Consider the following 13,200-nt stretch of genomic DNA (forward strand, 5'->3'; position numbering starts at 1 on the left):
ATTTAAATTAATCTCAAGTTGTGTGCTAATTAATACTGCAGTCTTCTTGTGTGGAATATTTGATAATGATGAATGACAATTTATCATCACTTTTTCCACTTGCTCAATTGGATATTGGTGGCATACATCTTGATTCTCATTACTTATGTGCCATTATATCCACCCTTGTCATCCTTCCAACAGTTTGGCTTAGAAACCTCAGTTTACTCTCCTATATTTCAGGTTCTAATTTCTATATCCTTCAGTAATTTTTCCCTTTTTACCCCTGAGATAAATTAAAGGGACTAATTCCATAGGTTTTTTTGAGCAGCTTTTGGAGTTGTAACATTGGCAACTGTGATTCTATGCTTACTATGGCTAGGGGTAGTTGATGGAATTGAATATCAACCGAGTGGAACTGCATTAGAAGTTGGAAACTTGCCTGTAGCAGTTGGACTTATTGGTTTTTGCTATGGTAGCCATTCTGTTCTTCCAAATATCTACACTTCCATGAAAGAACCTTCTAGATTTCCATCTGCTATGCTTATCAGGTGACACTATTATTCATCAAAACTACTTTTTTACCCCAAACACTTTTTTTAATATTGAACTTGTGAATTCATGCATGCAGCTTTTCTATAGGTTTCGTTTTGTACACTGCAGTAGGAGTATTTGGATACTTGATGTTTGGGGACAACATTAAATCTCAATTCACTTTAAACATGCCACCTCATTATCTTACCTCCAAGATTGCAGCATGGACAGTGGTATATATGCATCAAATAACAATTTAAACAAAATCCCATCATATCTATAGCTTTAAAATTAATTAATCTAATAGTATTATTATATACATGTTGTACACAGGTAGTTACCCCTGTTACAAAATTTGCATTAACCCTTACACCAATAGCATTTGGTATTGAAGAACTTTTGCCTCCATCTCAACAAAGTTCTTATGCTGTCTCCATAATCATCAGAACAGCTTTGATGTTCTTCACCCTACTTGTAGCTTTAACAGTTCCATATTTTGGTAATGGATTGTTTTTATTAAAACTAAATTACATTTTTCCTCCTTATTTAAAGTTTTTTTTTTTCAATTTTGAGGTTCTTGTAACATTTTCGGTCCCTGTTCCAAGTAAATTACTAGTTTTGGTCCCAAAAGTTTAGTCATTTTAGTTGGAACATAGACTAAAAACGTCAAATAAGTACCAAATGTATAAGAGGACATTTTGGGACTAAAATTGAAAAAATCAGCTATACACAAGAACCAAAACGTAATTTATACTTTATTTTAATTTATTATATTCATTACAGGAGTTGTAATGGCTTTGACCGGATCAGTACTCATGATGCTTGTAGTAAGTTTTACATTTTTATTCTTCATTTTACGAATATTTTTTAATTAATTAAAGGAAAATTAATTTCTTGATGTTTTTACAGTCTGTAATCTTTCCGTGTGCTTGCTACTTGCGTTTGCTCCGTGGTCAGACCACAACAATTGAGGTCCAAAACTTACATTTTTATTTTCATAGTCGTATAAAATATATTACCTCTTTTTTTGTATGTTCCTCAAGCATAAATCTATAATTTTTTTATTTTCATTTTTTTACAGATTACAGTATGTTCTTTAATGATTCTTGCTGGATTGATAAGTGCTATTGTAGGCACATATTCATCACTTTCAAGTATTCCTGGTTAGATTATAGGAAGATGGTAAGTATTATTAGGAAACGGGAATTTTATTGATACCACATTTTTATGTTTGATTAGATGTTGAAAATGATTTTTGTGTTGAGGCCATAAGGTTTATGTCGTTGCTATTGTTTTGAATCTTTCGTATATGGTGGTTTTTGTGTATTTAAAGGTTTCATTTGGGGTTAAGGGACTATAATTTTCCCACTTTGTTTTTGAGTTATTTTAAGAATTAAAGAGGGAAAAGAAAGTAAGGATGAAAAAAAAAATCTTGTTATTGAGTTAGAAAAAAAGACGAAGTTTTATATACGTTTGTCATTCAAAAAAGTCAAAATATATACCATAGCGTAATGAAATACATATTAACAACAAATAACTTAGTGAAATATCACATCAATCTAATATACTCATGGTATTACTCTATATACTTGTACCAAAAATATCACCAAATCTTCTATGATATTCCAACAAAGGCCACTTCATTATCACATTGAATATACAGTTTACGCTAAATAATTGAAAATAAATATCATGTATGTGTATATGTAAAGATTGAACCATTTACTCTAAATAAACCATAAATAGATAGATCATAGATACTTCAAAGGAGTCCAAAGAATATTCAGAAGAAACATAAACGCTTCACAAAGTGGGACAATATTTCATATCTCTAGTTCTACAATTGAAGCAAGACAAATGGTCGCTCTAAACTTGTTGGGCGCCGGTGTAAAAACAAAAATAAAAACAAAAACAAAAACAAAAAACCATAAAAAAACAAAAACAAAAACAAAAAACCATATTTGGCTAGAAGGGTGGATTACTCAATACAAGTTAAACAAAACTAAAGGGTTGTTTGTTTTTTTGTAAAGAGCTGCGCAACCACTTTTGTTTGTACCGCGCAGACATATGCCATCGCATAATATTTGTTTTTTGGAAGTGCGCAGACCAAAAAACGTCTGCGTGAGGTCTTCCTGACGCAGATATGGGCCACTGTCTTCAAAGGTCTTCAGACCTCATTTTAACCCAAAAAAAAAAAACCCACCTGTTTTTTTTTCTTTCTCTTTTTACTGAAAATACATTTTTAATCTTTATGACATGAAATTAAGTTTGAAAAATTAATTTATTTCAACAGCTGCAGACTTTAAAAACAAACAGTCTTCTTATTGCAGACTGCAGACATTTGGTCCACCTCTTCTGCGCAGAGGCTTGCAGATGTGGTCCGCAGACTGCATACATTTTGGCTTCAAAAAAACAAACAACACCTAAGATGTCTTTAACAAGACCTTTAAAGCTGTAGTTTTTTATTTGTTTAAAAATATTTAGCTATGTCTTTAACAAGATCTTTGAAGCTGTAGTTTTTTATTTGTTTAAAAATGTTTGACAGAAGTAGCTATGAAAAGGTGTAAAGTTCTATAGATTATAAAGCTAAAAGTTTAAAACTCCTAAAAGTTATTTTAATTGTCTTTTTAATTATGAGTTTTTTATAAAATTAAAGTTTTAAGCTCATATTTTTTTTTTTTTTTAAAAAAAGAATTTTTTCTTAAATTAGTATTTTTTTTTTTTTAACTTTTAAAAAATCTCAAAAACTTGTTGTCAAACAGCCCTTAGGGGACTTTGGTAAATTGCGTTGAATTTTGAACTCTTACTAGTTAAGGGAATGTAAGATTGCATAACCATTCAGATATAGTTATGAGGTTTTTTATTCATTCGGAAGTCTTTTGGAGATTGGATCACACGTATTGAATCCGAACAATTCACCTCAAAATGGTTTCATTTAAAGGTGACCAAAAAGCTATTCAGTTTGAACTAAAAAATGTCTATAAACGGAGCCTAACATGCTCTACATCAATAAATGGTTAGATGAATCTATAAATATTAGGTTAATAGTAACGTCAACTTACTTATATGTCTTGTGAAAATGAAAGATCATGGATTCTTCTTTATGAGGCATATCAATTCTGGTTATAAATCATTGTCATTTATTGATGAGAGAAATATTTGTTTGATTTCAATGGTCATATGTACAACTAAGATTATGTACTAGTCCTTGTAGTTGTTTTGTTGGTAAAGAGATGAGAAGACTATAGATTATAAATCAGTTTTCTTACTTTGGTACTATTTTCTTACTTTGGTACTATTATGATTTACAACACATATGTTGGTCACTGTCAAGAAATGATCGTGACCTAAAAGTTAAAAACAAATCTACAAAATCATAAAAAGGAAATATGACTAATGTTGAGCCACTTTTAGATGATAGAGAAAAGTGTAAGGGTCTATGTTGTAACTTATCCGTACTTTTCTTCTTCCGGAGCCTTTCAGGCTTTGTTTGACGTGGAAGCCAAAACTGGGAGCCTTCTTTGTCCAAATAGACCTATCGGACACCCACCGCTCCCTTCTGCAATCTCTCCTAATAATAAACAAATCCCCCCGCCGGAGATGCCGTCGTAAACCTATACGCCGGTACCTCCGCCGCACTGCTTCTACCTCAAAGATCAACCTACAATTTCCCCTAATCTTGCGCATTGGGAGATCACCGGAAAAGAAATTTTGAAAAAGAAGAAGGAGCGTGGCTCCTCGAGAAATGGCGAGTGGCGGCAAGCTCTCGCCGCACGTGATTGTCGTCTCACTTGCCATCGTTTACATATACTTTTCGACTGTCTTCGTTTTTGTGGACCAATGGTTTGGGCTCCGTTCGTCTCCAGGAATCATGAACACCGTTGTTTTCACCGCGGTTGCGATTATGTGTATCCGTAACTACGTCGTCGCCATGTTCACGGATCCTGGTCGGGTCCCGCCTTCATTTGCGCCCGACATTGAGGACTCGGAGCACCCGATTCATGAGATCAAACGAAAGGTACACAATGCGGGATCTCTTCTTTTTCTTCGAATGTTACTTGATTTGCATTTTCTTATTCTATTCATTCGATTAGTTTCCTTTTCAGGTTTAAGATCCCATCTGTGTTTTTAAAATCATTTCTGCAAATCAAAATCTGTGATTTGATAATCCGTTGTTATGTTAAAAGGGTTTTTCCCCTTAGCTTGCTAAGTAGCCATTACTTCTTGGGATTGATTGTTAGCTTGTTAATGTTCAACTACTCTAGCTGGTTCATATCAAAATCTACATCATTCCCAAAATACTCAACATAAGTGATCTTCATCGATATTTAAGATAAAAGTGTATACTTTCTTCCATTAGACGTTAAGGCATGTACTGAAACCAGGGGGTTGCTTCTTCTTTTTTTCCCGTTAAGTGTTCTTTCTCTGTTGAGTTGATCTTTCTGCATTTAGTAAAAAAGAAACAGTTAATTATAGCTTACCAAATTGAGCCATATCCCCATTGAAACTGTTATATTAGAAAAACTTAACACCTAAATGTGGTAATGGCATGTTCAAATTTAAATACCGTTGGCAGGAGGTTGCTTTAGCAGACACATTGATTTCCCTCACGTGCTACACCTGATGGCTATTCTTCTTAAAATTGAAACCCTAAGGTTAAGTCTTGTAAGCTTCTTCAAGATTGTTGTAAAGAGTTGTGTTCATGGCCATTTATAAATAGCTCTAATAAATAACAAACTAATTTCAAGATCATCCAACATGGCTTCCTTTTTAGACATGGAAACAAATTTGTTATGGTGATAAATGATAATTGATCAATGCTTCTCTTTTGAGTATATCTCTAATCATAGGTGCCTTTAGCTATTTTCATATCTACTTACTTACACCTGATGATTATGACCATTTTTGTCAACTCAACAAGATCCAATTATTTTTACTAGCATGATTCATACTAGATCTATCTCTATAATCTGTATATGTAAAGATGTTATAAATACTTAGGGGAAGAATAAAGGAAAATGCTTTAGAACATAAAAGTTTCCTATACTTGTATTTGGTGTTGACTTTTGAATTCTGGTCATGTTTTTTCACTAGTTTGTTCAATGTGATAGTAAGAAATCATGCAAACTGAGGAATAGTAACGCATTCGACAAGAAATTTGTAACTATTTTTTTTTGACTTGAATGTGTAGCTAGGAAATACAAAATATATATATGCTCAATCTTGTGAAGTTACATAATTTCTATGGTATATTCAACTCCCTAATAACTTTACAACATGTAACTATGAGTTTTCTTATTAAATCCTGTATGGATGAAGTGGTTGAATGGATAGTGATGTCTGTCTGGATAAAGTGATATATATATATATATATATATATATATATATATATATATATATATATATATATATATATACACACACATAAAGACTGTTTCTTTTATTGAACAGAATGAAGTGTATGAATATGATGAGTACATGACGGCCATTTTACCCTTTTGTATAGAAATGTTGGTAAATGACAAATGAATGTTTATATAAGAACTATTATTAATCACAAACTATTTTCTATAAATAACAATACAAATGTAATTATATTTAACCTCAAATATGATTAGAGCTTAAATTGAACACGATATTTGATCATAATATCAAAATAATAAATTAAATAAACCGAATGTAATAGTTAAGAATTAATTGCAGCATAAGCTTCATTTAGTGCTCAAATGGTGTCGATACCAATACCATATGAGACTGTATGAACAAATGCTGTTTCTTTCTTTCTTTCTTTCTTTCTTGGGCTGAAAATGACGATTTTACCCTTGTGTTTGAGACTGTAGATTTGTTTTTTTTTTTTGCAGGGGGGTGACTTGAGATACTGCAAGAAATGTTCATCATACAAGCCACCTCGTTCCCATCATTGTCGTATATGTAAACGTTGTGTCTTAAGAATGGTATGCCTGCCACCTTCTGTTGTTTTATGATTTATGCTAGTAAATGACGATTTTACCCTTTTTGGAAATGAAATTGAAGGATCACCATTGTGTTTGGATGAACAACTGCGTGGGCCACGCCAACTATAAGGTGTTCTTTGTGTTTGTTGTATATGCTGTCCTTGCATGCCTATACTCTATGGTGTGTATCTATCATCTTAAATCTTTCTTTCTCCATTTCTGTTTAAACTTTTAAATGATTGAAGTGATTTATTTATTTTTGAGTAAAGTGGTCCCTACGGTTTGGGGTAATTTGTGTGTTTGGTCTCTAACTTATTTTTTTTAACTCGGAAAGTCCCTGCTGTTTGTTTTTGTTACGTGTTTGGTCCCTACTACTGTTTGTTTTAGTTACGCGTTTGGTCCGGATCTTACAAAAAACGACTATTATTTAAATAGGGAAAAATGATGGGTAGGTAAGGTAAGATGAAGGGGGTGTGTTTATTTAAATAAATTAAAAAATCAAGGGAAAAATAGTCTTTCAAGGTAAGATAGGGACCAAACGCGTAACAAAGACAAACATTAGGGATCTTCTGAGTTAAGTTAGGGACCAAACGTGCAAATTACACTAAACCATAGGGACCATTCATGTAATTTACTCTTTATTTTTGGATGTGTAGATTTTGCTTTTAGGTAGTTTAACTGTTGATACACAAAAAGATGGACAGCAACCCGAAGGATCTTATAGAACTGTATATGTAAGAAGACTTTCAATTTTTTTTTTCTTTTTTTTTTTTTTGAAAAAATCTTACAAAGTTCATTTTTTTTGCAGATCATATCCGGGATGTTGCTAATTGCACTTACCATGGCTTTAGGTGTCTTTTTGGGGTGGCATATCCATCTTACATTACAAAACAAAACCACAATAGAGGTGTTTTTTTTTTTTTTTTTTGTTCTTTTTTAAATAATATATAGATTTTTATTGTAGGCATTATTATCTTTTTAAACATAAACATCAACATGTGACAGTATTACGAAGGCGTGAGGGCAATGTTGCTAGCTGAACAAGGCGGAAATGTGTACTCTCATCCGTATGATCTTGGGGTCTATGAAAATCTAACTACAGTGAGACAACATTTTTCTTTTCTTTTATAACATATTAAAAAAAAAAAAAAAAAAAAAAAGATTGATTAATTTATATATATTTATAGGTATTGGGTCCCAACATTCTTTGTTGGGTTTGTCCTGTATCAAACTACATAGGATCGGGTCTACGTTTCAGAACTGCATATGATCATCCACATGGCGTATTCAAAACAACAACAACTACAACTACAACTTCAACTTCTTCTTCTTCTTCATAAAATTATCATTGTTATATATAACTTAGTATAAAGGCCGGGGATCGACTAATGATATGATAGGGTGAGTAGAAGTACTAACAAGTTGTCCTTTTGTTGTGGGGTTTGTTTTTTGAGGGGTTGGTGGGGTCGGGTGGGGTGGGGATTACAGTTTGTTTTAGACTTTTAGTGCTTGTATTGTACATACAATAAGCAACATGGATGGATTATGGATAGATGAATATGGATTAATATTTGTATAGATAATTGCTTTAACTATAAAAGGAAGTCTTTTATCCCTTTCTTTGGCTTATGTGAAGGCCGGTAAACCTAAATATAAGACAAAATTTCACAAATTGTCATTTTGGTTTTAAATTTACCCACAAAACAGTTTTTATATATATATATATATATATATATATATATATATATATATATATATATATATATATATATATATATATATATAGGGTTGAGATTGGTGGAGCGTTAGATTAAAACTAATTCATTAAGGGTATGATCGTAATCTTATTAATTTCATTTAATATTTAATTTTTTGTGTTATTCTACATATTAATAGAAATGTCTAAAAAATTATATCATAAATCAAATTTTTGGATTTTTTTTAAAAGTATTTTTTTCAGTCTTTTTTAAAGTGCAGATTTTTTAATTTTTTTAAAAAAACATGAATTTTAGAAAAAAAATCAGTTTTTTTGCAGATTTTTTAATAAATAGTATTTTTCAGTTTTTTTTTTTTTAAAAAAAAAAAAGATAGCAGATTTTTTAGTTTTTTATAGAAAACATGAATTTTTGAAAAAAAAATTATTTTAAAAAAAAACTGCAACTTTTTAAAAACATTTAAAAATCAATAAGAAAAAATGGAATATTAAAAAAATACTATATTTTTTTAACCAAAAAAATCAATATTTTTGGTACATTTATGCATATTTTTACAACTGTATATATGCATATTTTATATACTATAATATTTGTAAGAAAATCATAAGAAACTCATTTTATTTACTAATCTATAAACACATTACAATAAATATTTTATTTGATACAATGTAAAATATGAAAAACAAAAAACAATGCCACAAAATTTCAAAGCATTTTCATGTCATCGTGTCAATATTTTCATATTTTCTTCAATTTATTATTTTCCACCTCTTCAATATTCACCACAACTTCTTCCAAATTTACAAGAAAATTAAAAAGAATCTGATTGATGCAAAAACACTCACAAAAATACATATGTGATTTACATGTAATTCATATGTGAATTACGTGTGATTCATATGTGAATAACATGTGATTTACATGTGAATAAATTTTGATTTACATGTGAATAAATTCATGTGAATTACATGTGATTCATACGTGAATAACATGTGATTTACATTTGAATAACATGTAATTCATATGTGAATTACACGCGAATCACATGTAATTTATATATAAATTACATGTGATTCATATGTGAATAACTTGTGATTTACATGTGAATAACTTGTGATTTACATGTGAATCATATGTAATTCATATGTGAATTACATGTCATTTACATGTGTATCACATGTGATTCATATGTCATTTACATGTGAATCACATGTAATTCATATGTGAATTACATGTGAATCACATGTAATTCATATATGAATTACATGTGAATCGCATGTAATTCATATGTGAATCATAAAAATTCAACGATGAACCATAAACAAGTAAAATAAAGAAAACCCCATAGAATTTGTTCTAGGTTTATAAAAAAAATGTAATTACAAGTTTTAGGATTTTTATAATTTCAGCATTAAAGGTATCTGTAAATGAATGTAAATGAATAGATTGGTTACCAGGTATGATGGATCTTGAAATGTCATTGTCACATTTGACCAAAATAAGACATGCCATGAAAATAAAAGTAGAGTATCATCTGTAAATAATGATATTATCTTTTCTGGTAATGAACTAGTAAAGATGAAAAGAACAAAATATTAAAAAAAAATAGAAAATGCTGAAACCAAGCACAAACCTGAAGAAGAGAAATGTTGGATTTATCCCCACAGATACTCTTCATCTATGTGGAGGTTATCATAAAAAGTTGAATCAATTCGAGCTTTCAGTTCCTGATCATATAAGTATTAACTCCATCATTTGGTGATGTTAATATACTTATCAGATTCAGTTACATGTATATAACTACATTTTATACATCTCAAGCTCTCAACTACTTATTTATTTATTTTATTGTTTTATCTCCCTATTTCAGATAATCCTATCTCAAGAGAAACAAATTCAAAATCTTAAAGCATTGTTACAATCTCTTCAAGAACAGTTGCTAGTATGTAGGGGCAAAGATGACATTGTGAATGACACTACAGGATCTTTAACTGAACTACTAAACAAACTAAATCATCACCAAATCATGGAGTAATAATTACATTATTAACATCACCAAATTTCTTATATTACTTAACACAATCAATGATGAAAATTTTCATTCAGTGAACATCGTGGGTGGTTACTTCCATAGAAATATAGATTTTATACGTGTTAATTGTATAGTGCAGTCGAACAGGGGAAACTAACTTGCCTCTGTCGGCATTGTAAGGTCCAATTCACTACGAGACTATAATTTTTCAAGAAGATAAAATCAATTCACTACGAGATAGAGAGAGAGAGAGAGAGAGAGAGAGAGAGAGAGAGACTAACTTGTTCCTTGCACCGTTGTAGGGATTATGAACACCATCAATAAAGAATAACACAGTAGGATACCTCCTAAGGATTTAGATCAATATACCTGATTTGCGATGGACATGGAAGTAGTCGTTGATTGTTTGATCGGAAAATCATCCGGAAACAGGAAGAATAACTTCATAGTCGACAATTATTGTTTCTGTTGAAGGTAATGACGAATTTTCGAGCATAAATTAGATATGTTAATCCATGGAACGACATCAATTTGTTGATTAATCGATTATCTTCCAATGATTTAGAAATTAGGCATTGTGGATTGTAAGTCACTGTAAATTAGAACCTATAAAAATCTTGGTACTCTTGAACAAACTTCACCATCACAACCATTGGAGTTTCTTTTTCTTCATCTCCTGTTACATGTCTGATCGGAAAATTGGAAATAATGGTGGTTGACTCTGGACAACAGTGAGAATGCGGAGGCGATTGTAGACAACCACTTCTATTCACGATCTATGATGGTAGCTAAGATCCGGCACTTTAAGGCAAATCAAAATCAACAAAAAACGGAGTCAGTGTGGAGGAGTAAAGGCGGAGGCGGTACTCTCTGGCGATTGAAGACTAGTGAGAATGTGGCATCAATGAAAGTCGTATGAATTAGGGCACGAAACTTCGAGATGGAAGAATGACACAACCACCGCGATGTTAAATCTATCAATCATCGTAGAATCTTCAATGAAGGCGGTGGTTGTTGACAGAGGTACGGTGGCTTTTAGAAGGAGGAGGGATGGATCGACGAAGAGGGAGGAGGTCGATGGAGTCGGTGAAGAATCGGAGAAGGGAAAGAGCGATAGAAAGACTAATCACGGTTTATTTGGAGAGCTAGTTAATTGTTCCCTTAAATGCCCTTATCTTATTTTATTAAGATACCCTTCCTTGATTTTTTTTTTCTATTTATTTACAAAATTGCCATCAAAGATCATAGCCCTTAACTTTTTTTAATCTAACGGTCCACTTTTAGTTCTCATGTTCTTAGAAAAATATGAGTTCTCAAATGATCATTGCTCTCTCTCTCTCTCTCTATATATATATATATATATATATATATATATATATATATATATATATATATATATAAGGCAAAAAAACTAAAACATAGAAATTTATAATATTTATATAAATGAAAAATAAAGTAATTAATTTTAATCAACATGCAAAATTTCACAAGTATATTTCCGTTTTGGTTTATAATACAGGTACGTTGTTGTCTTCAATCAATCTATCTATATTTATATTTATATCTATCTATATCATATCATACTATACTTATAAATGAAACATTTTTTCTATCACCTCATGTATTTGAAACCCCCCATACAAATTTCCAAGCACCTCATGCATTTGAAACCCCCTACACCCTTTCAGCTTTAAAGTATTTGAAACCCCCGCATGAAAGGTTTTATAACTTGTATAATATGTTTAATAAGCATCTAATGGATAGTCTAATATAAAAATGCCATTCTCTTTGTATAGACACACAAATACAAATAACATACAAATTTCACAAAGAAAACAAGTTTAAAGGTTTTGTGTTGGTTTGAGGGCTTTAGACCACTTTTTGAGCCATGTTATTATGTTAAAGTTTTTAATTTGTAATTTTGTTATATACTAATTCTTTTTTTTATATTTTTCTCGGTTTAAGTATTCTTTAAAGACAATCATTTTATGTTGTGGTTTTAACTTTAATATAAATTAAGTTATATTCATGTTATCAATCATATGTTATGAAAAGTGATATAGATAATATTTAATAAATATTGTATATATTTTTATATGCTTGTGTTGCTTCGAAGTAATAATTAATAAAAAATCATGGATATGCAATAATATACATAGTATCCATGTGAAATGTTAAAAAAATGGCATTTTTGGAAAGTATTGTGCTTTCGTGTTTTCAATTCGAATAAAAGACTTTTCAATATGTTTTTTGTGATTAGGAGACATTCTCGAAAAAAAAGTCCATGTCTTATGGAGCCTCAAATTCTATCCAAAGTGTGAAAAGTCGAAGGAAAAAAGAGTCAAAGATTGCAACCAACATGTGCCCCCTTTACGCTGCCTCCCTATGTGACTCATGTTCCCTTATGTGACCAACTTGAACTTGAAGTAAAGATGTCCCGCACTAGCTGAGACAGTAGGGAGAGATTTTGAGGTAAGGAGCACTTGGCTTTGATACCATATAATTACAAAAGAATCGATGCCTTTCATTGATAAAGGAGGGGATTAAATACCCACTATACAGAGTGATTACAGGAGGAAATTGGGAAAAATCTAGGCTAAATAAGGAAGAAGTAATCTACATTAATTACACAGTAAATATAAGATCGGGAATATACAGAAGGTATATATTTTGGTTACTATTTTGTTGTTCCAACAACTTTGGCATCTCCAATACGGGGTGCATTAGGTTTCGTTGCTGATTCATAAACGTCATCATGAAGATCGTAAACATCTACAAGTTTACATTTGGCACTTGTAGGTGGTGAATTGAGGTTGTCGGCTGTTCTTGATGATGGAGTTGTACAAATGTCAGAGGGAATATTCGACACAAGAGTCCTATCAGCATTGTGAGAAGTAGCATCCTTAAATTAAAGAAGAAATAATGTTCATTTAGTAATATAAAGGATAACATATATAAAAAATGATGTTGTATTATAGCTTACCTT

General features: G+C 31.1%; 2 protein-coding genes across 2 annotated transcripts; both read left to right on the forward strand.

Annotated features, from left to right (window-relative positions):
* The first annotated feature begins 47 nt into the window (after positions 1–47).
* LOC145017930 (amino acid transporter AVT1E-like) lies at positions 48–1,776 on the forward strand. Its single transcript, XM_078975875.1, has 7 exons — positions 48–222; positions 311–530; positions 611–746; positions 847–1,012; positions 1,297–1,340; positions 1,423–1,485; positions 1,595–1,776. Exons 1-7 carry the CDS (start codon positions 66–68, stop codon positions 1,679–1,681), a joined length of 873 nt encoding a protein of 290 aa, XP_078832001.1. The 5' UTR covers positions 48–65; the 3' UTR covers positions 1,682–1,776.
* A 2,214-nt stretch (positions 1,777–3,990) lies between these two features.
* Positions 3,991–8,083, forward strand: LOC145018648 (DHHC-type zinc finger family protein). Its single transcript, XM_078976521.1, has 7 exons — positions 3,991–4,531; positions 6,375–6,467; positions 6,547–6,648; positions 7,124–7,201; positions 7,276–7,374; positions 7,473–7,568; positions 7,655–8,083. The coding sequence occupies exons 1-7, from the start codon at positions 4,259–4,261 to the stop codon at positions 7,805–7,807; spliced, it is 894 nt and encodes a 297-aa protein (XP_078832647.1). The 5' UTR covers positions 3,991–4,258; the 3' UTR covers positions 7,808–8,083.
* The last annotated feature ends 5,117 nt before the right edge of the window (positions 8,084–13,200 follow it).

Source organism: Lactuca saligna, chromosome 9, assembly GCF_052625555.1.
Source record: "Lactuca saligna cultivar CGN05327 chromosome 9, ASM5262555v1, whole genome shotgun sequence".
NCBI classification, from domain to species: Eukaryota; Viridiplantae; Streptophyta; class Magnoliopsida; order Asterales; family Asteraceae; genus Lactuca; species Lactuca saligna.

Excerpts from the sequence above, each read along its gene's own strand:
- LOC145017930 (XM_078975875.1), top strand. The coding sequence starts at position 66 with ATGATGAATGACAATTTATCATCACTTTTTCCACTTGCTCAATTGGAT. Across the intron at positions 531-610 it reads CCATCTGCTATGCTTATCAG|CTTTTCTATAGGTTTCGTTT; the intron begins GTGACACTATTA and ends TCATGCATGCAG. Across the intron at positions 1,486-1,594 it reads GTCAGACCACAACAATTGAG|ATTACAGTATGTTCTTTAAT; the intron begins GTCCAAAACTTA and ends ATTTTTTTACAG.
- LOC145018648 (XM_078976521.1), top strand. The coding sequence starts at position 4,259 with ATGGCGAGTGGCGGCAAGCTCTCGCCGCACGTGATTGTCGTCTCACTT. Across the intron at positions 6,468-6,546 it reads AACGTTGTGTCTTAAGAATG|GATCACCATTGTGTTTGGAT; the intron begins GTATGCCTGCCA and ends ATGAAATTGAAG. Across the intron at positions 6,649-7,123 it reads TTGCATGCCTATACTCTATG|ATTTTGCTTTTAGGTAGTTT; the intron begins GTGTGTATCTAT and ends TTGGATGTGTAG.